Source organism: Epithele typhae (genome assembly GCF_022376455.1).
Source record: "Epithele typhae strain CBS 203.58 chromosome Unknown BXZ73scaffold_32, whole genome shotgun sequence".
In the NCBI taxonomy this organism is placed as follows: domain Eukaryota; kingdom Fungi; phylum Basidiomycota; class Agaricomycetes; order Polyporales; family Epitheliaceae; genus Epithele; species Epithele typhae.
In genome coordinates, this window is record NW_025954223.1 from 168,408 (window position 1) to 196,400 (window position 27,993).

General features: G+C 59.8%; 11 protein-coding genes across 11 annotated transcripts; 6 read left to right on the forward strand and 5 right to left on the reverse strand.

Annotated features, from left to right (window-relative positions):
* Nucleotides 1–157: 157 nt before the first annotated feature.
* On the forward strand, nt 158–1,413 carry BXZ73DRAFT_102459 (nudix hydrolase 20; the record flags this gene model as incomplete). The annotated part of the gene is made up of 4 exons (XM_048015239.1): nt 158–942; nt 1,008–1,119; nt 1,176–1,242; nt 1,295–1,413. The coding sequence occupies 4 exons, from the start codon at nt 158–160 to the stop codon at nt 1,411–1,413; spliced, it is 1,083 nt and encodes a 360-aa protein (XP_047876755.1).
* A 164-nt stretch (nt 1,414–1,577) lies between these two features.
* On the reverse strand, nt 1,578–1,923 carry BXZ73DRAFT_48731 (uncharacterized protein; the record flags this gene model as incomplete). Its single annotated transcript, XM_048020113.1, has 2 exons — nt 1,578–1,733; nt 1,789–1,923. 2 exons carry the CDS (start codon nt 1,921–1,923, stop codon nt 1,578–1,580), a joined length of 291 nt encoding a protein of 96 aa, XP_047876756.1.
* A 2,090-nt stretch (nt 1,924–4,013) lies between these two features.
* BXZ73DRAFT_48567 (uncharacterized protein) lies at nt 4,014–4,661 on the forward strand (the record flags this gene model as incomplete). The annotated part of the gene is made up of 1 exon (XM_048020081.1): nt 4,014–4,661. A coding segment is annotated over one exon (648 nt), but the record flags the coding sequence as incomplete, so codon positions are not given.
* Nucleotides 4,662–5,146: 485 nt separating this feature from the next.
* On the forward strand, nt 5,147–6,468 carry BXZ73DRAFT_48727 (DHH phosphoesterase; the record flags this gene model as incomplete). The annotated part of the gene is made up of 2 exons (XM_048020112.1): nt 5,147–5,261; nt 5,312–6,468. 2 exons carry the CDS (start codon nt 5,147–5,149, stop codon nt 6,466–6,468), a joined length of 1,272 nt encoding a protein of 423 aa, XP_047876758.1.
* A 1,231-nt stretch (nt 6,469–7,699) lies between these two features.
* BXZ73DRAFT_90647 (fungal versatile peroxidase from pleurotus Eryngii) lies at nt 7,700–9,209 on the forward strand (the record flags this gene model as incomplete). Its single annotated transcript, XM_048025706.1, has 8 exons — nt 7,700–7,831; nt 7,882–7,977; nt 8,033–8,091; nt 8,118–8,167; nt 8,223–8,343; nt 8,410–8,704; nt 8,762–8,903; nt 8,965–9,209. The coding sequence occupies 8 exons, from the start codon at nt 7,700–7,702 to the stop codon at nt 9,207–9,209; spliced, it is 1,140 nt and encodes a 379-aa protein (XP_047876759.1).
* Nucleotides 9,210–9,622: 413 nt separating this feature from the next.
* Nucleotides 9,623–11,612, forward strand: BXZ73DRAFT_48573 (uncharacterized protein; the record flags this gene model as incomplete). The annotated part of the gene is made up of 3 exons (XM_048020083.1): nt 9,623–9,859; nt 9,924–10,150; nt 10,205–11,612. The coding sequence occupies 3 exons, from the start codon at nt 9,623–9,625 to the stop codon at nt 11,610–11,612; spliced, it is 1,872 nt and encodes a 623-aa protein (XP_047876760.1).
* A 291-nt stretch (nt 11,613–11,903) lies between these two features.
* BXZ73DRAFT_78411 (uncharacterized protein) lies at nt 11,904–14,523 on the reverse strand (the record flags this gene model as incomplete). The annotated part of the gene is made up of 12 exons (XM_048022877.1): nt 11,904–11,965; nt 12,022–12,078; nt 12,135–12,151; nt 12,224–12,244; nt 12,306–12,399; nt 12,460–12,590; nt 12,647–12,699; nt 12,764–13,177; nt 13,234–13,474; nt 13,533–14,016; nt 14,072–14,135; nt 14,203–14,523. The coding sequence occupies 12 exons, from the start codon at nt 14,521–14,523 to the stop codon at nt 11,904–11,906; spliced, it is 1,959 nt and encodes a 652-aa protein (XP_047876761.1).
* Nucleotides 14,524–16,425: 1,902 nt separating this feature from the next.
* BXZ73DRAFT_102465 (uncharacterized protein) lies at nt 16,426–18,876 on the reverse strand (the record flags this gene model as incomplete). The annotated part of the gene is made up of 3 exons (XM_048015240.1): nt 16,426–17,887; nt 18,355–18,644; nt 18,715–18,876. The coding sequence occupies 3 exons, from the start codon at nt 18,874–18,876 to the stop codon at nt 16,426–16,428; spliced, it is 1,914 nt and encodes a 637-aa protein (XP_047876762.1).
* Nucleotides 18,877–19,823: 947 nt separating this feature from the next.
* Nucleotides 19,824–21,583, reverse strand: BXZ73DRAFT_102466 (uncharacterized protein; the record flags this gene model as incomplete). The annotated part of the gene is made up of 4 exons (XM_048015241.1): nt 19,824–20,523; nt 20,601–20,642; nt 20,725–20,924; nt 20,981–21,583. The coding sequence occupies 4 exons, from the start codon at nt 21,581–21,583 to the stop codon at nt 19,824–19,826; spliced, it is 1,545 nt and encodes a 514-aa protein (XP_047876763.1).
* Nucleotides 21,584–22,388: 805 nt separating this feature from the next.
* On the reverse strand, nt 22,389–24,063 carry BXZ73DRAFT_90651 (WD40 repeat-like protein; the record flags this gene model as incomplete). Its single annotated transcript, XM_048025707.1, has 7 exons — nt 22,389–22,986; nt 23,059–23,151; nt 23,219–23,326; nt 23,393–23,499; nt 23,580–23,652; nt 23,712–23,765; nt 23,834–24,063. The coding sequence occupies 7 exons, from the start codon at nt 24,061–24,063 to the stop codon at nt 22,389–22,391; spliced, it is 1,263 nt and encodes a 420-aa protein (XP_047876764.1).
* An 872-nt stretch (nt 24,064–24,935) lies between these two features.
* BXZ73DRAFT_48734 (FAD binding domain-containing protein) lies at nt 24,936–27,609 on the forward strand (the record flags this gene model as incomplete). The annotated part of the gene is made up of 15 exons (XM_048020114.1): nt 24,936–25,072; nt 25,132–25,195; nt 25,244–25,297; nt 25,350–25,400; nt 25,516–25,698; nt 25,753–25,831; nt 25,895–25,951; nt 26,015–26,314; nt 26,370–26,456; nt 26,515–26,556; nt 26,609–26,664; nt 26,714–26,838; nt 26,895–27,277; nt 27,339–27,372; nt 27,429–27,609. The coding sequence occupies 15 exons, from the start codon at nt 24,936–24,938 to the stop codon at nt 27,607–27,609; spliced, it is 1,833 nt and encodes a 610-aa protein (XP_047876765.1).
* Between the last annotated feature and the right edge of the window lie 384 nt (nt 27,610–27,993).

Genomic DNA, 27,993 nt, shown 5'->3' on the forward strand with positions numbered 1-27,993 from the left:
TGTCGTGGCTCGAAGCAGGCGCTCACAGTAAAGTGACTCCAATCGGGTGTCCATCGCCGGCGCAGCATCGTCTGCCTCGCACTTATACCTCCGCGGAGACCCATCTGCTATACGCAGCACACACTCCAGAGGCTACCCACCCCCTCAAAGCGTCGCGATGGCCGCCAGTTTAGGCCCAATCCCCACTCCGCCGCAGACATTCCTCCAAATCGTCAGCGCGTGCGACAACTACCGCCTCAACGCGCCCGACACCGATCCCGTCGTTCCCTGGCTCCTCGCCCCCACCCGCGCGGCGGCGGCGGTCGGCCTCCTGCGCCCTGAAGTCGTCGCCCAGCTGCGCGCGGAGGCCGCGGCGGCGACCGCGGCGGGCGCGCCGCCCAGCTGGGTCTTCTCCGACTCGCATCCCTCCCCCGCCGCTGGCCACAAGACGGAATGGGTGAGCTTCGCGCCGCACCTCGCAACCCCCGCCGCGCGCTCGCGCGTGATGGCGGAGCTCTGCGAGCGTTGGCGCGACACCGGGCTCTGGCCGGACGAGGTCGGGCCCCGGAAGTGGCGCGCCGAGGTCTACCCCGTGTACCGCAACCCGTTCGGCGCGCGCGACTACCCCGCGGGCGCGGACGCGGATGCGGACGACACGAACTTCGCGTTCGAGATGGAGCGCGCGGCGAGCGGCCTGTTCGGGATCGTGACGTACGGCGTGCACATGAGCGTCGTCGTCGCGGACCCGGGGAGCGTGGAGGGGTGGAAGATGTGGGTCGCGCGCCGCGCCGCGACGAAGCAGACCTGGCCCGGCTACCTCGACAACAGCGTCGCGGGCGGGATACCGGCGGGGTACGCGGTGTACGAGACGGTGGTGAAGGAGGCGATGGAGGAGGGGAGCATCCCGGAGGACGTCGTGCGCAAGTACACGACCTCGGTGGGCACGGTCAGCTACTTCTTCAGGTGAGCACTCGCTTCGTTCGCTTCACGATCTGTGCACCATGCAGGCGAATGACGCGGTCATGTAGGACTCCGCGTGGATGGCTGCAACCCGAGGTGGAGTACGTCTACGACCTGCGCTTGCCTGTGGATTCCGATGTGGTCCCCAAACCCATGGACGGAGAAGTTGACTCCTTTGAGGTGCGTGCCCTTAGCCATCTCAGTGACTCAGCTCAGGGCGACCGCAACGTGCGAAGCTTCTACCCATGTCGAAAGTGGCGGAGCTAATCAAGACGGGAATGTTCAAGTACAATTGCTCCATTGGTAGGTGTTCTCCCCCTCTGTGCATACCTCATTTCGCCCATTCTTTCTCCAGTGATCATAGACTTGATGATACGCCAAGGGTTCATCACGCCGGACAACGAGCCGGACTACCAGGAGATAGTCACTCGTCTTCATGGCCGCTTTGAGTATGAGAGATGGAGCCAAGTTTAAAATTCGGGGCCTTTGCTGCATCTGCGCATGCCAGAATATGAGATAGGGTATGTAGGGTAGGGAGGCGGATCACAGACTATGTAGATGGTAGAACATCGAGAACAGGAATTGTGCATGAGAGAGAGTTGTCGAGCAGTAACGTCGAACAAGCATACGCATAAGTGCTATGTGTCCCCGCGGTCGCGCACCGGCTTCTGGTCCTCGACCACCAACCTCCTCCCGCCATACAACTGGTTTACAATCGCGCTCCGCTTGAGCACGGCCAACTCCTGCGACTTCTCAGCGTAGAACGCGGCGAGCTTCGCCGGATCGCTCTCGTTCTGCGGAGGATATCAGCCACCAGTTCAAGACGCCTGGTTCATATGAAGTGCGCACATGAATCTCTCGGAATGTGCTCTTCGTCCGGCGTACGAAGTAGGTTCTGAAGTTGTAGGAGGTGAAGGACTGCGACGTGCGCAGCATGGAGTGGTACAGGTTCAGCACAGACTGCTTCGTCGGTGGGGTGGCCATGGCTGAGCTCGCGTACACAATGGTGTAGCCTGAAGGAGAGAGGCGGAGGAGTAAGGTTGGGCTCAGTCATGGCAGCTCGCCCCTATGCTGAGCACGTGAGATCGGCGCTCAAATCAGTTATCTTTGCGCTAGACGCCAGATAGGTCCTCCGCAAAGACGCCAGAATGCGCGCACACCATCCCGAACACACAGCAGGATAGTGACTGGGTGCGCGAGTAGATAAAATCATGAGAATGAACGTTGTGTATGCTATACGGGTGTCGCGATGTCCGCGCGCTCAAGTATCGCCCTAGGGGGAAGCCCACGATGGCTAGTATACTTCTTGAGTCACTTGCTGCCCAAGCCGCCTCCGCTCCGTTGAGACCGGCGCGATAATGCTGAGAGTGTGGGCTTTGCGCCTGACAGAAACTTCCGACACCACCTGCGAAGCGTTCGCGCATGATTTGGCGCGCAACCGAGCTTCTGTGCAGTCGACACGGAGGTCTTCTTCCATCCACGCACAGGAGCGCTGTCGTCCAGATAGATGGCTAGAAACTCTCGCATCTCCACGAGACGGCGGTGAAGCTGCGGGTTTCCTGCTTTGAAAGGCAAATATCTCCTCTTCTTCGTCTTTGAGCGCGGCCACAGTACTACAGTAGTGCATCCAGCAGCTTCAGCCCCGCTTCTGTAGCCTCACATGTGGGCGCTGATTGAAAGCGTCCTCCGGGTCGCATGTGTGGCCCCGGAATGATGCTTCGGATCTGATTGGAAGAGGCCTCCGGCGGCGTCGTTTGGGATCGCGGGGACGACAACACAGTGGAGGATTCCGCTGGAAGGTCCGCAACCGGCAGTCTGGATGGCGTGCTCCCGGGCGGCAGCTGAGGTGCTGCCTGAAGTTGGGACATCTCCACAAGCATGCGGCGACTTCTCTCCTGCAGAACGTGCACGTCGTGGTTCAGCGCTCAGCCCTATGATGCGTGCCTGAAGTACACGCTCCGGTGGCACCGGGGGCTGCATAGCGAGCTCAATAAGAGGTTTTGAAGAGATGGTATGATATCCATACCAGGTTTTCCTTGTTTGCACTCGCTTTCAAGACCTTCTCCTTCATCCACCTGCCTAGGTTCTTCAACCTGGACGCTTTTGTGGTGCTAACTCGACCTATGGTTGTATGCTAATGTCATTCTGACAGGCTTACTCAATAAGCTCCATTTCCTGGCGCTTTTATTGACGCCTGAACTGCGCTCGTCTGCGACACCGCTCACGATGCTGCCACTTCCTTTCCCGCCTTCTCTCGCCAAAAGGAGCTCCAGGGAGTTGTAGCCAAATAATATTGGTACAACCCTCCGGAAACAAACCAGGAGAAAATGCTTCATTCAGAAAAGTACATAGTTTACAATGAATCCTCCACCCAGACGGACGCATTGTGATCACGTGATGGGGCGGGCTGTGACTACTAGGGGTTTACCGGTAGTGCAAAACGTGACAGAAGTGCAAAAATCGCGATCGTGCCCGTTCCTCCTGTACAATCAATATTGGAAAATTCAGAGTGCCCTTTGAAGACACATTCAAGAACACATGCCAAATTTCAGAGGTAGGGGATAAGAAAGCGTCAAGGAACGGGGAAAGTGTGCACTTCTGCCCACCTCAAAACCGGTGCGGATGCGCGCGTTCATCTGGCACATCTTGGGCGATCCTCGTGGAACTGTGGGATCCTCATTACACATGCCCCCCGAGTGTAAATGCACGCTCCCGAGGTCAACTCCCAAAGATTACAGCGTCCACAGCGTCCAGACGTTCTGAGCGTGAGCGCTCGGTCGGCTCAGGCTGGTGGCGTGAGTTTTGCATCACTGTCTGTGTGCGCGTACAGGGCGCTTCGTCATTGCCGGCGTGACGTTTCGTGACAACGACCTTTGGACAACTGTGCCCCTAGCTCGCACTGCTCCTGTACTTTTCCTCTGTTCGCTCTGAAAAAAATGAACAAGGTACCTTCCATGATTTCAAAATTATGTACCAAATACGAGAGAGATTGACGCAAGAGCGGGAGAGATACGACACTCGGCGCAAACGTTTTGCACATCCGGTATAGGCCTAGTACTTGGTGGAGAGGTGAGCAATCACTCAGAAAACGCGACAGGATCACAAGAGAGGCGGCCCAATGGATGTGGATGGCCACCCATGACGCATACATGATAGGGACGAAGTGGCTGAGACCAAACATGTCACCCGAACAAAGAGATCGCGCGACATGCAAGAAGTGCGGATCGATCGAAACAATGGATCACATACTTTTCGAGTGCGAAGCGAAAGGAAGAAAGGAAATCTGGAAACTTCTTGATAAAGCCTGGAGAGCATCCGGTGGCCGACGACTGAAGCCATCGTGGGGGACGATAATAGCAGCAGGAAATGCGGAGATCAAGATGAGAAACGGAAAGAAGAACCATGATGCAGAGAAGAGATGGGCGATACTGATATCCGAGTCGGCGTACTTGGTGTGGAAACTGAGATGTGAGAGAGTCATTGCGAACAACGGAGACGAGTTCAGTAACAAAGAGATAGAAAACAGGTGGTACGCCACAATAGATAGACGCTTGACGTTAGACAGGCGCGTAGCGACCCTAACAGAAAGCGAGAAGAAAAGAAAAGCTATGATTGCATCAGTCGAACGGGTCTGGGGTACATTAATAGACGATAGCGAGAGCCTGAGGCATGACTGGGTAACAAATAGAGGGGTTTTAGTGGGTATTAAAAGAGGTCGCTAGACGTCCTCGCGGATCATGAGTCCCACACACAGTGCGTAAAAAGCATTTCCCCCAGGTATAGTTGAACGATCTAACTCGAGGTTTAAACTCCACGAGAATACAACAGCGTGTCTGGCTATACATGATGAGCCGCTAGTAGGACGAATGTAGAACCAAGACAAATACGCTCCACCAAAAAAAAAAAAAAGAGGTGAGCAATCACTCCACGCTCAGGCACGGGTCACCTGACACAAACTCCGGAAAGTCGCGATCGGCGACGCGTCTTTCGGACTTCGCTCCTTGTCTCTTCCCACAACCTCGGCTTGCATTCTGAAGTTCATCGCTACCTCCGGCTACCTCTCGAGGCCTTCCTATCGGCCTCTCTGCCACTACCGTCGGACGTTTTCAATCTCTACGCTCGCTCGCAGTGTAAGACGGCACGATGGACGGCGGCCGCGCATATACACGAGCTCATGGCTTCGTAGCGCCCCCGGAACAGTCCTACGATGGCTAGTGGACCCTTGTCTGAGTTCCTGAAAGCGAAGAAATCGGCATATATCGGCGATGTCAAGGCTGGCAAAGGGAAGGATTGGACAGTGGTCATGGGAAACGAGGCAGGGGGTGAGTGACTGCATGCTCGTGTGAATAGACGGGATCCTGACGTCCAACAGATCTCGACTCCATCGCCAGTTCCATCGCATACTCCTGGTTTGCTTCCAAAGTGCAGAACGCGACGGCGGTCGCGTTGACGCAAACCCCGCGGTCCGACCTCCACCTCCGGGCAGAGAACCTGCACGCCCTCGAGCTCGCCCATCTGGACCCATCCGACATCCTGTGTATCGACGACGTACCATGTGCTTCATCGGATCCGTGGCCATCGTCCACATTTGCACTAGTCGATCACAACCGCCTGCAGTCGCGCTTCTCGCGCGACAACCCGGATGCCCGCGTCGTCGCCGCCGTCGACCACCACCAAGACGAAGGCTTGTACCAAGACTCGGCCAGCCCACGCACCATCGTGGTCCCCACGGGCAGCTGCGCGTCTCTTATCGCCTTGCTGTTCGAAGAGCATCCAGAACACATGACACCAGACCTCGCGACCCTGCTGCTCTGCAGCATCCTCATCGACACGAGCGGTCTGAAACCCGGAGGCAAGGCCGAAGCAACGGACCGCCGAGCGGCCAACTTCCTCCTCCCCATCCTCGCTGCGTCGCAAGGCCCGCTGTTCTCCTTCGCCGCAACAGACGTCAACGCGGACGCGCCACACGACACCCCCGGCCTCGCCGACCTGCACCACACGCTGCAAGAGAAGAAGGCGTCCGTCGCGCATCTCACCACCTCCGACCTCCTCAAGCGCGACTACAAGGAGTACACCATGACGCCCGCGACGGCCCCCACGACGGCCATCTCCGTCGGCCTCTCCTCCGTCCCCGTCGGCTTCGAGGCGTGGCTCCCGAAGGACGCCGCGTTCTGGGCGGAGACGGAGGCGTTCATGGCGGCGCGCGGGCTCGCCGTGCTCGGCATCCTCACCTCCTTCCGCGACGCGGACCACCCGGGCAAGAGCGGGCGCGGGAAGCACCGCCGCGAGCAGATGTACGTCGTGCGCGGGGACGAGGGGCTGGCGAAGCGGCTGTTCGACGTGCTCGGGGACGCGGAGGAGCTCAAGCTGAAGCGGCGGAAGTTCCCGGAGCTCGGGGTGCACAACGGGTTCGGGGAGGGGGTTGAGGTGCATGTGTGGGAGCAGAAGAACGTGGACGCGACGAGGAAGGTGACCGCGCCGCTCGTCAAGGCGATCATTGAGGGGTCGTCGAAGGGGGCGAGCTTGTGAGTGCGGTCTCGTTTGGTGCGGGGGGCTCCGGTGTACGTGTACGACACGATGTGGTATTGAAAGCTCTCTTCGCACTTAGCACAATAGGCTATCCAAAACTTCAAGCTGATGAGCGCCACTGTCATTGTTTGCTCAGTCTTCCAGTACCCGTCACAACCGTTGAGAACGTTGAAACCATTCAGGGTCTATTGCCGGTCTAAGTCTCAGTAGTTCAAAAGCTGACATGACCGGTCAAGCTCCCCATCACGTATCCACTGTCAACGTCTTCGTGTGTGGACAGATCAACTTGAGAAGAACGAGAAAATGCAGTACTACAAGCATACAGTCCTTGGTGCGCTTCACCATGACCGCATGACGGTTCCAGTGGTACGCTTAGATCGGTTTCATCCTTCATGCAGTCACTGACACCATTGCTCATCTACTTTTCGCCGCCTCGTGCCTCGATCAGGCCCGCTATGAGACCCAACGAGACAGAGGGAACACGCCTCTTCCCCAATCAAAGTGGCTTCCACCGCCAGTGATACGTCAATCTCGTGATGGCAATTCAAAGTCCATTGTCAACGGAGAGTTCTTCGCCGTACTTGCGGCGAAGGCCGTAATATGTCCAGTGAGCATCAGTCGTACACTTTGAAACGCTAGACTCACGGGTACCGATCATCGTCCGATCCAGAAGGAGGAGTGTTCGTCCGGATGCATCGTACGCCAGTAGACGGTCCGGCAATACTGGGACAAGTAGTCCGTAAGTCGTACTCCACGTACTTCTTGACTATGCGCACTGGTAGCTGAGGCTGACTCCTCGTACATTTACCTTCCAGAGACCACCCTTTGTCCAATCAGGACTTGGTCATGAGCACGTACCAGCTGAACGGCCGATCGTCCCGTCCGTCATCGCAGGAACATCCGGTATTTGTTTCGGGCGGCACATAATGCCCAAGCATTCCTTGCGGGTTCCTGCGGCCGTCAGGCAGGATGGCGTGGACCATTGCCCTGGCTGCTATAGACCGGCTGGTGCGTTTCCAAGTTCCATCCACGGGGCTGATTCGTTGGCTGTGACAGTTCTTCTCCACTCCAGAAAACCCCAATATAAGGCGCGTACACGCGATGTCCTTATTACATTCCTCTCCCCCACTCGAGCCCCCTCCTCTCTTGTCTCTCGGGTCGCTTGTAGCTCTTCCTCTCGTTACAGTTGCTCCTTATTTCTTTTCCTCGCTACAACCCCGCCCGTGCCGCCATGTTTGCCACTGCGTTCCTATCTCTTCTTGTCATCGTCTCTGCGGCGTCTGCTGCTCCTTCCCGCGACCCACCTCCGAAAGTGGCTCACGTTGCATCGTGCGGGAAAGGTCGGACTTCGTCCAGTGCGAAGGTAAAATTTTCTGAATCCGAATTTACAAAACGCGCTCACTATCATTGTAGTGCTGTGTCTGGTACAAAGTTCTGGACGACATTCAGAGCGCAGACGGATTATTTGAAGGGGGTCAGTGTGGGGAGGAAGCCCATGAGTCCCTGCGTGTGAGTACCATACTCTGATATTGAATCGAACGTCTATGCTCACGCAATGTTATAGCTGACTTTCCACGACGCCATTGGATATTCGCCTTTGTTGAAGTCTCAAGGGAAATACGGGTGCGTTGTCTTCAGAGACCCACAAGATGTTTGGAGCTGACTGGCGTGATGGTGCTTTGTAGCGGCGGCGGAGCGGGTGAGTATTCTCGATGAAGCGACACCGAACGGGTCGATGCTCACCGTTTGTTCAGATGGCTCTATCATGGCTCACATGCACCTCGAACTCAAGGATCCTGCCAACCTCGGTGTTGATGAGATAATCGAGAAGCTTCGTCCTATTGCCCTCCGCCACGGGGTGTCCTACGGTGACATGTGAGCACAATGCTCTCTTATTCCCCCGACTAAATATAACCCTCTAACGCGTCCTTCGTTGTCCAGGATCCAGTTTGCCGGCGCTGTCGGCGTCGGGAACTGTATGGGTGGTCCCAAGCTGTCCTTCATGGCGGGTCGCCCATACTTCTCCATCCCCGCGCCGCTGGGTCTCGTACCTAAGCCTGAGGATCCCATCGACTCAATCTTGGAACGGATGGCCGACGCGGGTTTCTCTCCCGAGGAGCTCGTCGCCCTCCTCGCGTCTCATTCCGTCGCCGCTCAAGACAACGTCGATCCCAGCATTCACGGACACCCATTCGATTCGACTCCCTCCTCATTCGATTCGCAGTTCTTCGTTGAGGTGCGCTATGCGACGTGTCCTTTGTTATTAAGATCGCAGTGCTCACTTGGACGCCAGACTCTCTTGAAGGCTGAGAGCTACCCCAACGGCCCGCACACTGGCGAAGCGCAGTCCCCGCTTCCTGGAGAGTTCCGCCTCCTCTCGGACCAGGTCATCGCCCGCGACTCACGCACGGCATGCGAATGGCAGTCTTACGTCGGTGCGTGTTGGCGCTGTGCCATGATTGCCAACGACGGGGGGCTCACACGAGACTCGTACAGACAACCAGGCACGCATGGTGCAGAAGTTCACCGCGGCCATGGCCAAGCTGGCGGTCCTGGGCCAGGACGTCAGCCGGCTCACGGACTGCTCGGATGTGATCCCCCAGGCGAAGAAGGGCGCGCCTGCCTCTGCTGTCCTCCCCGCCGGTACATCTCCCGACGATGTCGAGGTGTGGTGTACCGCTACTCCGTTCCCGACTCTAGCCGTTGCTCCTGGACCTCAGACTTCCATTGCCCCAGTGTGAGTGGTCCATGCTTGCGAACGAGGACTTTGAGATCGCGCCGCTGACTGTCTCTTTTTCAGACCCGCGTGAGGGCATGACCACCTTCCAAGCGTTCTAAGATCCGATAAAATAGCGGTTGAGGACCTTTTTCATGATATTTGTTATTCTCTCGGAGGGTTTCTATACTAGGCTCTCGAGTGCCTTTTACTTTACGTGGACACTGGCGGAACGGACATGTAATAGCTTTTTAATAGGGGCTGTTTTTGGAAACAATCGGATATACTACTGCCTTGGATTGAGATGGGAAAGTAGAAGTCGAACACTGTCTGAGTCCTAACCTTAGTCCGGGGGTAGGGATGATCTAGGTGCATCCTCGACTCAACTTGACTCCGTACTTCATCTACCTTCCCTACTTGCTCTCAATACTTTCTAACATGACTGTATCGGCACACCCAAAACTCCACGATCTCCGCGTACGACTACGCAGCATCTACGAGGCCATCGCCACCTTCGGAACGGTCCAATTAGCGGACAAACCTCCGATACTCGAGTCATCTATCGGCCAAAGTGGCGGAGATGTGGGAGAGGAGTTCCATGCGCACCAAGACGCGGTCCATGGGCTCCGTGCGTTGCGCGACGCCGTTCGACGTGATTTGGACGTGCTGGAAAAGGTGAGTCCCTTCAGGGTTCTTTCTCGAGCCTTCATTTATTGTATGGAACACATCCTCCCAGTAGTTTCTCGACGATCCAACAAATGCTTCTCAGCCCGCACTGTCTACCAACGCGCCATATTTGATATCAGTATGGAACGAAGTGCTGCATGCACCCCCTCCAATCATCACGATCATGCGAACTTTCGTCGACGGCGATATGCACGTACCTCGACGCGGCTCTCGCAAACCCCCAGGGGTGAAAGTGGACGTTGTTGCAGACGGCGGGAGGCAATGGATACGGGTGAATACGTACGTGAAGTGCTCCTAAGACCACCATCTGTGCTCACTCTTCACCTGGCATAGAACGAAGAACTCTCGCCTCCTTGCCGAGTTTCGCGAGATTGACTCGTACATGACCGACTCCGAGGACGAAGACGGTGTTGATGAACACGGGCCAAGTCTCGCTCAGAAAAAATTTGACAACTCGATACTGAAGGCCGGGAGGGCCCTTCTCGAAGCCGCAAGTCACCACCCAGTGTCCGGGACTTCGATCGTACCGTCAGTAACGCTCCGACTCACGCGACTCGATCTCTCTCCGTCCAACCCCAAGGACCACGACCCGCGAATCGCGCAAACTCTAGACCTACTCCGTGACATGGGCATCAAGGTAGAACTCGGGGAACGCGACCCCGCGCATCTACCCAGAGTCTCCGTTGTCCCCGCCCGCCGCCTAGAGCCCACCGTCCGCGTCAACCTCGACCTCTCCATCCTCATCGCCCTCGTCTCCGACATCACGCACGCACCGCTCCCCGCTTCCGCCGCTGAAGCCGACGCGCGGTACGTGCCCTCCGCGCAGTACCGCGAGTGGAAGCGCAAGCGGCTCGAGGCCGCCCAGGGCAGCCCCACGGACGCCGACGAGCCCCCCACCGCGGACGACAATGGGAAGCACTCCCGCGCGCTCGCAAACCAAGCGCTCCAAGAAATGTCCCGCGGGCTCCTCCACGAGCTCCACGACCGCCTCGCCGCCGCCGCGGGGCCCGCCGGGCTCGGCGCGGTCGAGTTCTGGACGACCCCGGAAGCACGCGACCGCTGCCTCCGCATCGTGCTCACCAAGATCGGCGGCCCGCACGAGAAGCGGCGCGCCGCCGCGCTCTTCGCCGGCCCCACGGACATCGCGGACGCGGACGCGGAGGCGCGGTATTGGCGCGGCTCGAGGTACTCCCGCGCGTTCCTCCCCGTCGTCCCCGTCCGCGTCTTCCCCTCCTCCGTGCCCCCCGCCGCCCTCGCGCCCGCGCCGTCCGCAGCGAGCCCCGACGCGCACCTGCTCCCGCTCTCCCCGTTCTTCGCGGCCCTCGCGCGCACCTGCCGCGACGTCCTCGCGCAGGAGACGCTCCCGCACCCGCATCCGCTCCCCCGGCTCTTCGCGTCCGCCCCTGCGCCCGCGGACGACGGCGAGGCGGGCGAGGCGGGCGAGATCGAGCGCGCGGCGGTGACGCGCGCGAACCCGCGGCTGACCGCGCACACGGTGCAGAGCATGCTCTGGGGCGCGGCGCGCGGGTGGACGACGTTGACGGCGAACAAGTCGAGCGTCCGTGCGATCCTGCGCGACGTCCGTGCGGCGGAGGGCGGGTACGGGCGGCAGCGCGGCGGAGACGGGGTGGACGGAGAAGGCGGCGCGGAGAAGGCGGACGTGGTGGAGAAGGCGGCGATGTGGGTCGTGGACCCGCGTAGCTTGGCGGAGGGGATGCGGGCGGACTACCACGTGGAGTGATGGTGTGCGTGGATGGACGGGAAGACGCTGTATACCTGTGAACCTGTATTTTCATGTCGTGCACACGTTCCGTATCACCCGTTCAGTAAGGTGTTCACAGATGTATCCCGTGATGTCGAGATCGATAGCAATTGATTAAAACATCAGAGCAAATCGACGAGGCAGAACACAGCATGCTAAAGATGTATTGCGACCCCGGTCAACCGCATCATGGGAACAGCTTGGTAGCCCTGTGGAAGTACGATTCACGAGTAAGTAGGGCGCGAGCGAGAACAGAAAAAGAATAAAAGCTCACGCGAAATCCCAGAGGGCCTGCGGGTTGTTGTACGTCTCAGGCGTGTACGGGAAGCGGACTGGGACAACAAAGTGATCAGTGCGAGCACGAGATAGAGGTAACGGCAACGCTGACAGTGTGGCAGCTCGGACTTGTACTCGATCGGGGTCGACTCGTCGAGGAAGCTGTACGCTGTGCGGGAAGGCAGATGTCAGAGCAAGAAACTAGATGAGGGCATGAGAACGTACCAATGCGCCAGTTGTGGCTTGAAAGAGAAGCGGAGCATGCGTTAGTCAGGGGTACCACTTGACGCATCGCGCCGAGCCAAGAAGCTTACCGGAAGTTGGCGTTGATGAGCCTGCGGGAACCCGATCGTCAGTCAAAGAAGTGCGCAAAAGGACGATGGGGACAGCACGCACAGATCGGGCGGCGCGAGCGGGTCGTCCTTGAGGTTCGCGGTCTTAACCTCAGAGTCGATGTCGAACCACTCGAGCACCTGGTTGCCGGCCATACCTGCACAGCGCCTCAGCCCCACTCCACCAACGACGATGGGGGAAAGAGCGAAGAACCCACCCTTGAACTGCATCTGCAGCCCGGGCTTCCCGCCGAAGATGGCGATCTTGGTGTTGTGGCGCTCGTTCATGAGCGTGCTGAACATGGCGCAGGTCGACGCGCAGTTGGCGTTGCCGACGATCGCGATGTTCCTGGGCGCACGTCCGAGTTAGCGTTTATGACGACGCAGGAAGAAACATATGCTCACTCAGGCGGGAAGAACGGCTCTTCAGGGATGTCAACAACGACCGGGCAGACGTCCTACCAGGGAAGGCCCCATCAGCATCAGCGTGAACACAACTCGCGCTCTCCCAACGCAACTGACCGCGAAGCGCTGCGACTCGACGAACTGCTTCCCGTTGATCGTGCGGGTCGTGCTCGGGGTCATGAAGTCGAAGTCGAGCGGCATGCCGGTGTTGTTGAGGAACGCCCAGTTGTCCGGGGTGTAGAACGAGAAGCTGCCGTTCAGGCCGAGCGCGATGTCGCTCGCGAGGATCTTCTGCGCGAGCGGGCTCGCGCGCATCGTGGACTGGTAGCCCGGGTTCTGGAAGCCCCCGAGGCTCTTCGTGCCGGAGAGGAACTCGTGCAGGAAGTGGCCGAGGCAGACGAACCCGCCGCCGTTGTTCGAGAGGTCGACGATGAGCCGCGTCGCGCCCGCGGCCTTGAAGTCCGCGAAGGCGGCGACGGTGTCGGTCTGGAACGAGTCGAAGTCGTCGGGCTCGAAGGAGCCGACGAACATCTGTGTGCGAGGTGAGCGTCATAGAGCCGGCTGCATGCACTAGGAAGGGAACGTACGACGGCCGTCTTCTTGTCCTCGAGCATGTACGACTTGATCACGCCCGTGCTGCCGTTCACCTGAGGGACGGTCGGCTGGAACTCGGTGGGGAGCCCGACCGACTGCGACGCCTTGCCATCAGTCACGATTTTTGCCATCGCGAGCTTGCCGTTGCGCGAGGGGGACGCGTGCGCCCCGGCACCCGAAGCCTTGAAGTCGACTCCATTAGTCCCGTTGTTCGCCGCGCACAGGTTGGCCCAGCTGCAAACCGATCAGTCCAGGGTTAAGGCAAGAAAGCGACACAAACAAAAAAACGCACAAGTCGTCCTTGTTCGTGAAGTCGACTCCGCCCGCGTAGCTCGCGAGGTACGGGATCGTGACCGTCTCCGGCTTCGTCGCGTTCACGAGCAGGAGCTCCATCGTCAGGCTCTCCAGGTCCGGGAACGCGGGCCCGGCGATGTCCCCAAAGCGCTGGGAGAAGTCGGTGCCGGAGATGCGGTAGCTGCTGAACGCGCTGTTGACGCGCACGCCGTGGTCGAGGTAGTTGCCGGACTGGGTGTGCGCGATCATGTCCGCGTACGCGTACGGGTCCTGGCCCGCGATCTTGAGCACGCGCGCGCCCGCGAGCCGGCGGAAGTCGAAGCCGATCGAGTCGAAGTAGCCGGTGTAGTCGTCCCCGAGGAGGGCGAGGAAGTCCGCGGAGTCGGGCGCGACGAAGACGGACTGCACGCCGTTGACCTCGAGCGTGACGACGGGGGCGGGGAGCAGGTTCTGGTACGCGGTCGTGCAGGAGGGGAACCAGCCTGCGGGGGTGGCGGTCGGAGGGAATGCGCGCAGGAGGCGGAGGAGGGAACTCACGGGTGTGGCCATCGTTGAGCTGGCTCGTCCAGAGGTAGAGGTCGTGGTTGAAGTCGTAGTCCGTCTGCGCGCACGCGACATGAGCTCTCTGCGGCGGCTCCCGACAAAAGCACGTGCATATAGCAACTCACCTTGTACTTGGCCGTGCGCTGACGCGCGATCTGCGCGCGGATGTTCACCGTCGACTCCTGGAAGGGCGGGGGCGAGTTCAGGTAGTAGTCCTCAAAGGTGTAGAAGTTGAAGACGCGGTCCACGACGGTCAAGACGTTGTCCCGGATCGTCTCGTTGAGGGGAAAGGCCTTGAGACAGGCGAGCGCGTCCGCGGGGGGCACGAACGTCTTGCCAGCCACCTTGGCGCAGGGATCGGTCGCGGTCGGCGCAGCGAGAGCAGTGGGCACAGCGGCGAGCACGACGAGAGCAGCGAGGCGAGCGAAAGGGCGAGGCGGCGTCATGGTTGGGGACGTCGGTGCGGGGCAAGACGGCGACTGAGCAACGAGGCAGCCTGGGGTCGGCGGGGGCTGACGGGGGACCAGGACGTTGTGGGCTGGCTTTATCTACGCGGCTGGCATTGCGTGATCGCCCGCGAGAAGGGCGGGCGTTGGGCCATGGTCGGGGACGCGTACATGCGCTGCCAGAGCCTTGGGCCTGACGACGTGCGCCATAAATAGCCGGAGTTGATGCAGATGGGACGTTGCAAAGGACCATGTGGGGGCGGGGAAAGGATGAGAAAGTGTGAGGGACATACCGCGGCGATCCTCTGCCACACAGCGCTCGCATGCGCTCGAGAGGCCCTGAACTCGGAACATCGCACGGCTCACCATCCTGCCGTTACAGCATTCGTCTGGTCTCGTCTCCAGCCGGTCTGCATCGCACCCCACTAGCTCGTGTAGGCAGAGCGGTTGGGGACGAGACCACATTTGTCCTGTCACTGCGAGGGACGCTGATCCGGCGGTTGTGCATGCGCCGTACTAGCAGTCCACCAGCTACTAATAGTCCGCCGATAACAAAGTTGAGTCGACCATTGGTGATGCGCAGAGGACGATGGACGGGTCATTGCACTGAGACCAGGGGATGAAGAACCGATCGTCCTTGCGCTCGTGGAGAAACACGGAATGCGTTTGTCGTGGGCGGTGAATCCAGAGGAGAGGCCCGACGGGCGCGACGAAACGCGCTCGACGCCACTACCCAGCCTGATCAGGCGCTCGTTGTTGCTGCTTTCTCGGAGTGCGAAGCCCGTCCGGACCACGACCCATTTCTCGCGACGCGCGAGCCCGTGGTGAACATTTGAACTGCGGTAGACTTGTGCACGACAACCACACCGCTCTGCAGCTTACGAGTTCCTTTGAACATTTGCGCGCCGTGTACTCAGAATTGAGAGTGCGAACCGGGTACACCTCCCAAGGATCGTCAGGCGGGCGTGTTACTCCAGATGCAGTCGATGCCCGTATGTCGTCCAGCGGCGCACACCTTATCGTCGCCTATAACAGGCCCTCAGACAGCCCACGCGGCGACCGAGTCCAGCGAGACGTTCCGCGCGGTCGCCTGACCCACGAAGAAGACGGAGCAAAGCCCGAGAGCGGCCCGCACCCAACTGCGATCCGCCAACGCCGTCTTGTAAAGGGAAATCGCGGACAGACTTACGGCACGGTGACTGTCCATGACAGCACGTCGGGGCGGCCTCGTCGTGAGCCGGATGCCGGAGACGTGCTGCAAGGCGTCTGGGTAGGACCTGAGGGCTAGAAGGATTGTATAGAAGGGCAGTCATCGTGTAATGTCCCAATTTATCTATCCGACATTACGGAGCGAGCTCTAACTCTACAATAAACGGGTGGGGGAAGGACGGGCGGAGCGTCGTTAACGTGAACGGCACAGTCCGCCCGGCGGAGGTATCGCGAGGCGAGATGCGGGGATGGGGATAGTGGTGGTACAATGGGAGTGCTTTGAAGCAACGAGCCACGGAGCAGAAAGCAAGGAAGAAAGCATAAAGGGAGAACTCAAGGTCCGTGCGGGCTTTTGAGGCTCTTGCGCGGTGACCCTAGTCAGTGAACACAACTCTTGGGGAAATAAAGGGATGTCGGCGGAGCACCAGATACTATAGCGACAGAGGAAACGGAGCCAACACAACATGCAGCACCAGGCACTCCCACCTGGAGCAGAAAGCACAGAGAAAATGGTGGGACCAAAAGCGGATAAGATAAACGGGCATGAGTGGAATGGGGATGGGATAGAGATGGGATGGGGGCAGCCATACGTAACCTACAACACGTCCATTCGACGGCGCGAGCCCTCGAGCTTCGAATCGCACGCGCCGCCGCACAAATCGTCATGAACTCAGCATCACAGCATGGCCTTCGTCACCGCGCGTCTCCGTTCGTAACCGTCGTGTCTGTTCCCTCCGCGAAATGCCGCGTCTCCGTCCTCGGGGTCGGCGGCGCGCTCTCGCCCTCAGCGCTGTCGTAGCCCGCAAGGCTCGCCGTCGACACGCCAAAGCCCGGGGTGGCGGGCGTGTCCAGTGACTCGTTCGCGGTCGCAAAGGACATGAAAGAGCTGGCGCGCGACGCCGCGCGGGGCGGGAGACCGTCAGAAGACTCCGAGAGGTTTTTGAATGCCGAGGGTGGGGCACGCGAGCTCAAGCTCGCGCTAGGTGTCGACGGCGGCGGCGGCGAGAGCGGTGACGGAGATGATGGTTTAGACGTATATTCCAGGGCTAAGGAGGACGCGGGGAGAGAAGGTGCTGCAACGGGCGTCGTGGGGGAGGTGATGTCGTGGTCGTCGGGCGGCGGGGGCGCGGCAGAAGAAGAGGCCGGCGGGATAGCGAGCGACACCAATGAAGACGGGCTCTGGGTCTCGTCGGCGTCCTCCAAAACGTGCTCGCCTGATTCAGGAAGAGGGCCCGATTCGTTCGAGCTCGGGCTGTCCCTGCCCTGTGCCACCGCGCCGCCGCTGCCGCCACTAGCCTCCTCGAAGCCCGGCGGGGGCTCCAGGTCCGCTCTGCTCGCCGACGCCGACGCCGCGAACGCGATCGCGTCCGCGCCGTACGGGCGCCCGAAGCGCGCCAGGCTCTCCCGGCTGGAGATCAGCCGTATCTGGTCCGCCGTCGGCCCGCCTTTGGGGTACGTGAACTCCGTCTTGACGAGCGTGTGCGAGAGCGGGGCCGATATCGAATGCAGCGAGATCATGGACGGCGACGTGAGCGCTTCCGCGCCATTCAGGTTCCCGTTCGAGCGCGTGCGTGATAGCAGCGAGAGCATCGAACCCGAGCCCGAGTGAGATGCTTGGTGCCGCAGCGCGCGGCTCCGCCGGTCCGACGCGATCGAAAGCCGTGGCTGATCTTCGTGCGTGACGCTCAGGCTGGTGCTGGGTCGCGGTTCGGGGGACGCGGCGGACGGGCCTCTTGAATGGCGAGGGTTGAAGATAGAGGCGAAGACAGACCGGCGACGCGTATTTGATAACTGCTCAATGGATGAACGTTCAGTTCCTGGCGCCGGGGTCGGTGTCATCGGTGGCGGGCTTGTTGGTGGCATTGGGGGGTACGGTGGATCGTCTAGGATGACAGTTTCGTAAGCTGGCGCATCGTCCGCATAGTGGTGCGAGCTGTTCTCTGCTGAGCTATCTATGCTGTCGAAGCTTGCGCGGGACGGCCGGTTGTGATCTGGGCTGAGGTGCTGGTCGTCTAAGTCGTTGCCGGTCAGCAGCGGTACCTGATTGTCCGACGGATATTCGTGCGAAGTGTCCATCGAGCCATTGAGCGAGTCTTCGTCCACCGGAGGCATGGTCACCGTGATCGGTATGTCGTCTTCCATATCGTCAGCGCCCCTGCGCGAAACATGTCAGTCGATGCTCTGAGGACGTGAATGCGCACCAGAGGTAGACAGAAGCATCGCATTCTTATCACGATACCGTGATACCTTCGCGCTTCTCGAGCGGCCGGGATATATGCGCCCCAGGCACGGCCGACAAGGCACTTCGTCTCGTGGGCGTAGGAGGACGTCCTTGGAAGCGTTCTCGACGGCGGCAATGGAACGCTCGGGCGGTGGTAGCACTCGCACCCGCCCCGCACGCGTCCTCACCTGCTCGCCTGCCTGTCAACCCCGCAGGCGCTCCGTCCCTCCATCTCAGGTCCGGGAGGTGATACGGCACCTGGCAGCCTTCCCAGACCGCAGGCCACGCAGACGTCCGCCCCGGACTCGCCACCTCGCCCGTCTCCCACCCGGCGTCGCTGCTCCACCCGGATCCAGACACAAAACAAAGCAAGGCACTGGCGACGCAGAACAAGCGCTCACCTAACAATAACGATCTCCTGGTCGCCCGGCTCCTTCATGTAGGCTGGGAGCGAGTGCGTCGAGATCTGGCTGGGGGTGCGCCGCGTCCGCCGCGCGCGACGGGCGCGCTGCGTGCCTGCAGCCGTCGTGGTGGTGGCGGCGCCCCCGACGAGCTGATCGGCCGTGAGCTCCGTAGGGCCCGAGGCTGCTGCGCCTGCGCTGGCCGCCACGGGGCTCCGGCGGAAGCGACGTCCGAAGCATGCGACGGCCATGCCTGCGATGAAGAGACCCCCGATGACCGCGAGCGGGACCTGCGGTGGGGGGTTCCGGGTCAGGAACGAGGGCGAGCGAGGGCGCAGACGGTGTGGCGGGGAGACGTACGTAGACTTGCGCTCCGAGGTCGTTCGCGCCTCCGGCCGACGCATCTGTGCCGTTCTGCGAGCCGTTCTGGCGGACGGAGAGACGGGTGGCCGGGAGCGCGAGGGTCTGAGAGAATGACGCAGTGGCGAGCAGCGCGCAACACAGCCGGTGAAGGGATGACATGGTGCCGTCGAGGCGGGTAGAAGTGAGAAGGTGAGCTGCGTCCAGAGAGCCACGAGCAGAATATCAGAGGAAGATGGGGGAGGAAGGGGATAGGGGAGCGCAAGAGCACGTCGACAGTGCCCGACAAGGGAAGGGGAAGAGAGAGGGAGGGGAAGGGCGCGTCTTGAGCGGCTTGGATGGCCAGACGGGGCGATGTATTTTGACACAAGCGCATCACGTCATGATATCCTTCATGAACCGCCTCGCAAGCTCCGACGCGGGCCTGCGTCCGCCCATAATGACTCCCAACCTGTACCACTTCATTATCACACTTGTCTAGCTAGGCTGCGCACGGCGGTTCAGCTCCACGTCCAGAGAACATGGCTCGCCGAGCCTGCGCTCAGCTGCCCAAGAGTCCCCGACACCACTAGTAAGTACTATACTAGTGTCTGCAGGCGTTCGCGCAGCAAGGCACGCCGTCGAAAAGCGCTGTTGAATCGGAGACACCTGACCGTCTTGAGCTTGAGCTGTCTCGTTTGTGGGGACGGGCAGCGCGCGGGGCCCGCAGAGGCCCGTCGAGTGAGTGTGCCGGCGTAAACATCGGACAACCCACCGGGCTCATCGCGACAGGTGATACAGCGGTGAGCACCGACGTAACAGTCCGATTAATTGCACACAGCGTGCATGACGAGGACAGTGCCATATATTGGATGTTAAACGGGGTAACTCTTACAGTTAGATGGTGAGTAGGTAGTACTAATGCAGCTAGCACGGAGCCAGTGGAAAAAAAGCGACATGAATGTACACAAGCTATACAGAACGGGATAGACATGCGTGCGTCGACATAAGCCGAAGCCTCGTAAAGGTGTCGTGAGCGTAAATGCGGACCCGAGTCCATCGTTGACATACATGAGAGGAGATAGAAACCAGATTCTTGCGTACCAAAAGAATGCCATTGAGGTCTCCGACTAGGAGCGCGAAAGCAGATTTAACATCGACCCCGAAGAGTGCGACGGCCGGTGGAACGCTCGCGATCCGGAGGGCCCCGGGGACGGCGACAGGCTGTCGGGGAAGAGCGAGAGCGTGGGCGACGGCAGTCCAGAGACCGTGCTTCCGCGCGACCTCCCCCCGTTCCCGTGCCCGTGCCCGTGGAAGAGGGACATGAACGCGAAGCGGCGCCGCGGAGACTCCGCCCCAGGGCCATCGGAGAGCCCAGGCGAGGGAGGGCCCGAAGACCCGGCCAGGCTGCTGGAGCTCGAGGGGCTGGAAGGGCTTAACGCGCGCGAAATGCGGAAATTGGGCGAGCTAGCGGTTGTGTTCGTGGGGGAGAGCGCGCGGCGCTGCAAAGGCGATAAGGGGGTTGGGATCGCGATGGGCCGGGCCTGCGCCAGCACTTGCGCGGGGAGCTCGAGGGAGCTGGAGATGGCGGTCTCGTAAGAGGGGACCACTTCCGCGTAGGGGATTGGGAGCGGCGGGAAGTCGGCCGGAATGGGAGCCGGGATGAGAGCGTCGAGTGGGCTGAGCAGGCGCGGGGACGAAGAGACGGGTTCCGTCGGGGAGCGAGGCGGAGGGCTAGGATCGAGCGTGTCTATGGTGTTGTTCGACGCACCCGGCCCATCCTCGTCCACCGGGGTCATGTCATTGTGGTCTTCGCCTTCAGGAGCGCCTCTGTTAGATGCGCATATAATCAGCCACGACGGCCAGACACGCCGTCTCGTGAAAAGACGCTGAGAATGGGCACTCACCGGCCAATGACCACCTCAGACTCGCCCGGCTCGGTCGTGTACCTGGGCAGTGTGTAGGTCGAGCCCTGACTGTTGCTCCTCTGCACACGACCTGCCCTCGAGCCCCGCCCTCTCCCGAGAGTACCTTGGGCACCGGCAGGAGTAGGAGTAGCCACCCCATTCGTAGCGACTGGCTGCGTCGTCGCCCCACTGGGCGTCGTCGTAACCGCTGCGCCTGCCGTGGAAGGGCGCACGGCACGGCCAGCCGCCGCCGGCGACGCAGGGGAATGCGGAATCCTGCTCCCCGTCGTTGCGCTGGCCGGTCCCCCTGCGCTCCTCGGCCGTCTGGTGATGCTGGTGGGAAGCGGGCCCGGGCCCGCGAGTTCTTCAGCTGTGACGACCCTCGGGCGTGCCGCGCGCGAGCTGGGAGTGACGACGACGGAGCCCGAGCCCGAGCCCGAGGCAGAACCGGAGCTCGACGCTCGTGCAGGGGGAGGCGAGCCGATCCTGCTGCCCGACGCACCGAGCGGGTCGGGCGACACCTGGCCTTCGAGTGCCCGCGCCTTGACCACCTGCAGCGTCCGGAGCGGCATGCCCGTCCGGAGCACCTCGTCCGCCGTCACGCGGATCTGCCGGGGGTTCTGCGATGGCGACGACGAAGACGAGGCGTGGAGCGTGGACATGGACCGAGGCGAGCGCAGGACGGGATGCGGGGGGCTCTTGGGGCGCGGCCGGGGAGGCGGCCGTGAGCGGGTGGGGGCCATGGTGAGACTCGTACCGAGGAGCTGCTCGACGGTAACAGGGCGGGGTGCATGTTTTGACTGCTTCAAGCGGGAGCGCGACGAGGAGGGCGGCGGTGCGAGTGAGGGTCCGAGGAGTTGCTCTGCGGTGAGCTCGAGTCGCGTGCTGCGACAGCCGGAGGCGCGCCCGGCCCTACAGTCTGTCCCCGCGGCCGAGCTTGAGCTCGCAGTGGGGGCGGGGCGGATGGGCGTGGAGGCGGCCATGGACGGGATCTGTGGGATGTCGGACGACTCAGTCGATCTGTGGCCGGAATCCTGGACGATATATGGCCGGAATTCGAAGTGTTGCGTCTGAAGGTGTGAGGAGCAGTCCAAGAGAGAACTGGAGCAGCGCGGGAGGGCTGGGGCGCAGTGGAATATATGATGGTATCGGGGAGAGAGAAGAGCCGGACGGAACGGGCCCGCCCCCCAGCACTTTCCGGGAACGTCACGCCCACCTCGCCCACCGCGCTCCCGACGGGCGACGCGTTCTCGGCCCGCACGCAAGAGGCCCCGATCAGGGCGATCGTACGCTTGGCGGGCGCGGAGGCTGTGCGTCGTGGTCCTCTTCATCTTGCGCACCCTTCAACACTCTGGACTCACGCGCACTCACCAGTCGTGTGAGCACACCATCGGGTGCTTCAGCTCCCATGAAGGTGATGGTCAGTTGGGACCAAAAGTCGAGGGAGGAAGACGGCGTTCTACCCACAAGTCTGCCCAGAGCTTTTACGCAAGCCTGTGCATGAGCGAGGCGCGGAAAATGGTTTGAAACCGGTGAGTAGTAATGGCGCACTCTGAGTCCCCAACCGCCCTCAAGGTGTGGCAGTGAATATCATGAGAATATGTGGTTTCGTCGTACATGAGAACGAGCAGAGCGATGACCGAAGCCCCCTTGGCAGCAGTCGCCTGACGGCAGGCAGAAACTCCAACCCGATGCACCATGACCTCGCCATGATGTACTGCATGTCAAGAGACGCGGAGCCTTGAGGAGACAGCGTTGATCGTGTGAGGAGTATGCGTTGGTCTTCGTCTACAGATCGGCGAAGAACGCCGGCTCCGCCTCTACCTCGTTCCGCCCCTTCTTCTTCTTCGCGGCCTGCAGAGGATCCCTCTCCTTCTTCCGCTTGCGCTTCCTGGGCTCCGGATCGACATCTTCCTCGCCATCCGAGTCTTTGTCTGCCTCCACTTCCGTGTCTGCACTTGTAGGCGCGTCTTCCATGTCCTCAGTATCTTCTCCAGCCGCTGCGACCGCCGGACCTGCTGACACGGCATCCTCGGCGTCGTCCTCCGAGCCGTGCTCTCCGCTCCCAAGGCCATCAGCGTCCGACTTGCCGTCCTCTTCGTCGTCACTGCCTTCAGGGTCTTCGTCTTCGAAGACTTCTTGGAGGTCCGTGAGCTTCAGCACCTCTTCGTGCCCCACACTCCCCACCCAGCGTCCCTCGCCGTCCAGATCGACCGCGATTCGCTCGATGGGAAACTCCCCATGATCTGCGACGACCCCAAGCATCTTCGTCGGGAACAGTTGCACGGCGCGGAGCAGCCCATCCGAAGATCCCGTGAGGATTGTCATTTGCGCGTTTGGGTATCGCGACGGGACAGCGCAGAGCGCGTCTATTGACTGTGGGTGTCTGACAGAGTGAAAATGCGTGATGTTAGAGAAGGGTTTATCGCTTTCCAGTGCGATCACGGGGTGCACGTACCCTGGTATGCGGTCGACACAATCCCCCCAGCCCTTTTTTCGGTTGAAGACTGACAAAATTCCGATCTGGGTTCCTACGACAATCTTCTCGCCGCTGATTCGTGTGTGAGCAACACTGAGAGCAGCGAACGGATTTGTTCGGACGGCACGCGTTGACTGACCCCTTTATTGGCAAAATAGACAGCAGCTCGTCCTCTTGGTCCTCGGATTGCGCGGCGGGCTCCGTCTTCTTTGAGCGCACGTCCATGACCGAAAGTGTGCCGTCACCGCTGCGCGAGGCCGTGATGTCAGCACATCCGAAAGGCAGCGCGTGATAAACGATTCGTAACGCTCACCTGGTCGCGACCAACTGCTTCTTGTCGGGAAGCCACATGAAGTCCGAGATGAAGTCAAAGTGGTGGGTGTATGCGCGCACTGCTTCCGGCTGCCGTGGGTCCCAGAGCTGTGGCGACGACATTTTAGACTCGCACTTTGGCGGGGCGGAGGGAGAGACTTCATGCATGAGGCGAATGGAGTGCTCACCTTAACCACGCCGTCATCATCCCCCGACGCAAACAGGTGCGGGGTGAGTCGCTTCATGCGGTTGATGGGGACGCTTGCGGGCACTGTCCAGGTCAGTCGACCGCAAGGGTGTGATTCGGAGGAGGAACTTACTCGTGCGCAGCCGCGCGAGTCTCCACGACCACGCCGGTGCCTACGTCGACGATGCTATGGCGCGAGCATGGTCGGTTCACACATCCCCATCGCGCGCATGCAGCTAATGGCAAGGTACGCACTGGATCGCCTTCGCCTTTCCGCCTGCCCACGCGCGCGCACCGTCTGCGCTCATAGCGATTGTCCTGCAGGACTTTTTCGAGGGTCGGATGGAGAACTTCTCCTCGTAGTTGCCCTGTTCATCGTATCCGAAAGCCTTTAGGTGGCCAGTAAGAAGCCCAGTAAGCACAAGAGGTTCGGTGGGATGAAACGCAAGATCGAATATTTGTGCGCCGACTGGGATATCGGGCATAGCAACAGGAACGCGAACGCGAGGGAGGGAAAGAACTTCGAAACGCTGGATTTCTGCAGCAACGAAAAGCCGCCACCCACCAAGCGCCGATGGCCCTCTCCGGCCCGGACCTCGCAGACCTCATTTTCAACTTCAACCAAAGATTGCACTTGCCATAAGCTCTCTCTCTCTCATTTTGTGCGCTCTCGCTACCTACCGTCCGTACTTGCTGACAGCTGGTATAGGAGAAAGAGTGTTTGATAAATAGGTTCTTTGCAGGAATTGCGCCAGAAGCGAACTTGTCAGCCGAAAGTTGCCAAGCTCGTTAGGACTCAGGACATGCTCATCCCATCCGAGAGCTCCTTCTGAGCCTCTGTAATCACAATGGAAATTGGGCGATTGGATGGGGATAGATCATGCCACATTCACCAGTGACCAGGCTCTGCGCACCAGCCGTCTCGATTGCTGACTCACCACGTTGCTTCACTGGTATCTTCTTGTTGCCCTATAGAGATTTCTATAGACATGCTAACCATGGAGCATGGGATGGCAATCCCGTTCTAAGGACACCCTTTCGGAGACGAGGTCACCGCGGACATTGATGGCCGGATTCAACGTATGGCACTCCTGCTGTTACTGATTGCGACGTAATTTCAACCTGTATCGCGCCTGTGTTCTCGATCCCAACTTGGGGAAGCAGGTGCGTCTACGCTCAGCAGTCAACCCCTCTCAGTTGACAATGACCAATCCTCTCGATCCGACAGCGTCAGGCCGCATGACTCTGCGCCGCTCGTACATGGTGTATAAAATCCGCCTGACGATCATGCACGCCATAAAACCACTTGGAATCCCCGCCACCTTTGAAAGTACCCTCGCCACTACCTTCTGCTATGATGGCTACCCCTAAACCGGAGAGAAAGATCGCAGAGAGCTACGTCGACGTGTTGATCATCGGTGCAGGACCAGCGGGGGTCATGGCTGCCATGGCGCTCAACAAAGCCGGCGTGTCAGTGCGGATCGTGGAACAAAGGTAGGGGCGAATTATACTGCTCCTAGCTACGTTCATGCGCTCACCTGAGTGACTCTTAGGGACGATATAATCCAAGCGGGTCATGCGGATGGGATTCAACCGCGGACATTGGAAGTGCTGCATGTGAGTACCTCGTAGGCACCCGTTGATTTCGCTCCAACGGCTCTTCAGAGCTACGGACTTGGAGAGGTGAGCCTCAAAAGGCACGCGGCATTTTATCAAGCGGTAGGGTTTCGGCTTTATTTTGTCGAGCCGCTGGTGCTTGACGTGTTGGCAGGCGTTCTACGCACCTGACTCCGAAGGAGTAATGACTGTAAGTCATCCAGCAGTGCGCCTCCACACGTTCACTGAACGTGGTGAGCAGCGTACATTTCGTGTGCCTGCCTTTCCCGATTCTACCGCGCGTTTCCCTTTCGCGGTGAGTATCGTCGATTCTACCTGAGTTTCGGTGCAAACTTATCAGTGACTCCGCACAGGCCACGAACCACCAAGGAGCCATAGAACAAGTCTTCATAGAGCTCATGCGGGCCGAGGGGCTCGAAGTGCAGCGCTCTACTGTCCCCACCTCGCTTGAGATCGCCGCGGATGACGACAAGCTCAAGGATCCCCATGCGTACGTGCACAAGGTCAGCCACCAGTTCGTGGACACATATGCACGCTTGATTTAACCTATCATGCAGATTGTGCTGCACAAAAAAGACCAATCGGACCCACTGGCTACTGAGGTGGTGCATTCGAAGTTTGTTCTTGGTGCAGATGGTCAGTCGCCCGCCTTTTTCCCGTTGGCAGGCCCGTGTCATCTCACATCTTGTCGCTAAACAGGCGCGCACTCGTGGACCCGCAACCAACTGGATATACGCATGGAAGGGGACAGTTCAGGTGAGCAGCACGTGTTAGAACATGAACTGCGGTCCGATTGATGCGGCTCTTCCTTCCGTACAGACGCCGTTTGGGGTGTTTTAGACATCGAAGCCGAAACCGACTTCCCTGATATCCACAACCAATGCTTTCTCCACTCCGAGCACGGTGCCATCATCATCATCCCTCGCGAAGACAACCTCGTACGCATCTACGTCCAGCAGCCACCCGCGGCTGTTGAGTCTCTCATCGACCCCGCCACGGGTCGCGTGGACCGTAAGCGGACGTCGGTGTCGCGGCTGCTCGAGCAGACGCGCAGAGTGTTCGCGCCGTACCATGTGGACGTGAAGAACGGCAAGATCGATTGGTGGACGGTCTACGTTGGTGAGTGGAACCCATCATGCGTTGCGAGCCGCGTTCACTGGGAGTTTTCACGCAGTGGGACAGCGAGTCGCCGACCGATATTCGGTGAACAACCGGGCTTTCATCGCTGGAGACGCTTGTCACACACACACGCCCAAAGCAGGTACGCAAGGAATTGCTTCGTAGTGACATTAGCTCTCATCAGCGCATCTACGCATTAGGACAAGGACTCAATGCTAGCATGAACGATTCACACAATTTGGGTGCGTATTGACAAACCTCGCCTGTTCCTAAGTTGACCGTTCAATTTCTTAGCGTGGAAGCTTGCTTACGTTCTGCGGGGATGGGGGAATTTGTCACTGCTCTCTACGGTGCGTCTCCATCTCCAACCCTCAGAGCAGGCATTTTACCTCCATCCAGTACGAAGCCGAGCGCCGCGCGATCGCACAGAAGCTCATCGCTTTCGACCGCAAATACTCCAAGTTCTTCGACAAGCCCCGCTCGGACACGAACCTCGCCGGCGTCGATACCGCCGAATTCCATCAGTACTTTCCGTTCTTCCTCGCTTTACACATAACATAGTGCTGACTGCCGGACTCAGGGCGCACCTCACGTTGACCGGCTTCATCTCCGGTATCGGCATCCGCTACAACTCTTCTCTAATTGCCTCCGAGCACCAGGCGCTCGCACACAAACTCGTCCTCGGCGAGCGGATGCTCCCGCACTACTTCTGCGGCTCTGCGGACGCGCGGCCCGTCGAGCTCCATGACCTCCTCCCCTCGGACACGCGCTTCAAGATCCTCGTCTTCGGGGGCGACGTTTCCATCCGGGAGGACAAAGCGCGGTTGCGAGCCAACGCGGATGCGCTGGAAAGTCCCCGAGGGTTCTTGCGTCGCCTTGGGCGTGGGCGGGAGCGAGGCCAGTGGGAAGTATTCGATCTGCTGTGCTTCACGTCGGCGAAACTGGCGGTGCATGAGTATCTCGGTCCGTCTGGTTCCACTGATGGGTATAGTAAAAGCTCTCAGACTGTTTTCTCCCTGTACAGACTTCCCTCAGTTCTTTCGCGAGGACTGGAAAAGGTGAGTTGTCCTTAGAAGGTCTCCTTCTCACTTTATTCACGGCACAACAACCACAGGGTTCTCGCGGACGACACGAACGTCAGCACTCGCCAGGGTGGTGGGGGGTACGAGCACTTCGGCATCGACCCGCGCAAGGGAGCTATCGTTGTCGTACGGCCGGATGGATACGTGAGCCAGATCGCGCCGCTCGACGGCGTCGACGTGCTCGACAACTATTTCGATTCCTTCCTCATCTGATCACACTGTTTGTGGTGCCGAGAACGGAGGGAGGATTTAGTGCTAGTGTACATACATGAGCAGGAAATGTTGTGCGGTGCAATCGAGATGGTTTGCGTAGATCCCGGTCCTCTGCGCGCTGGTCTGCCCAACTGATATATTCTTTCCTGCGGTCGCGTGGAACATAAATAGCCATCTGCTAGCATTCTGACTTTGCCTTCCGCGGAGCCATGGTCGGAGATTGAGTTGGGGATTCAGGCGAGCACAACTAGCGGTACCTGGGCACCTCGTCGAGGTCGTTGCACCTCGAACGCCTGAAAAGGCAACAGAAGCGAGCACGTGGGGGGTCTACAACGGCGTCGCCAGCAGCCAGGCCAGCCGCATGGGAAGGATGACGAAAAAAGA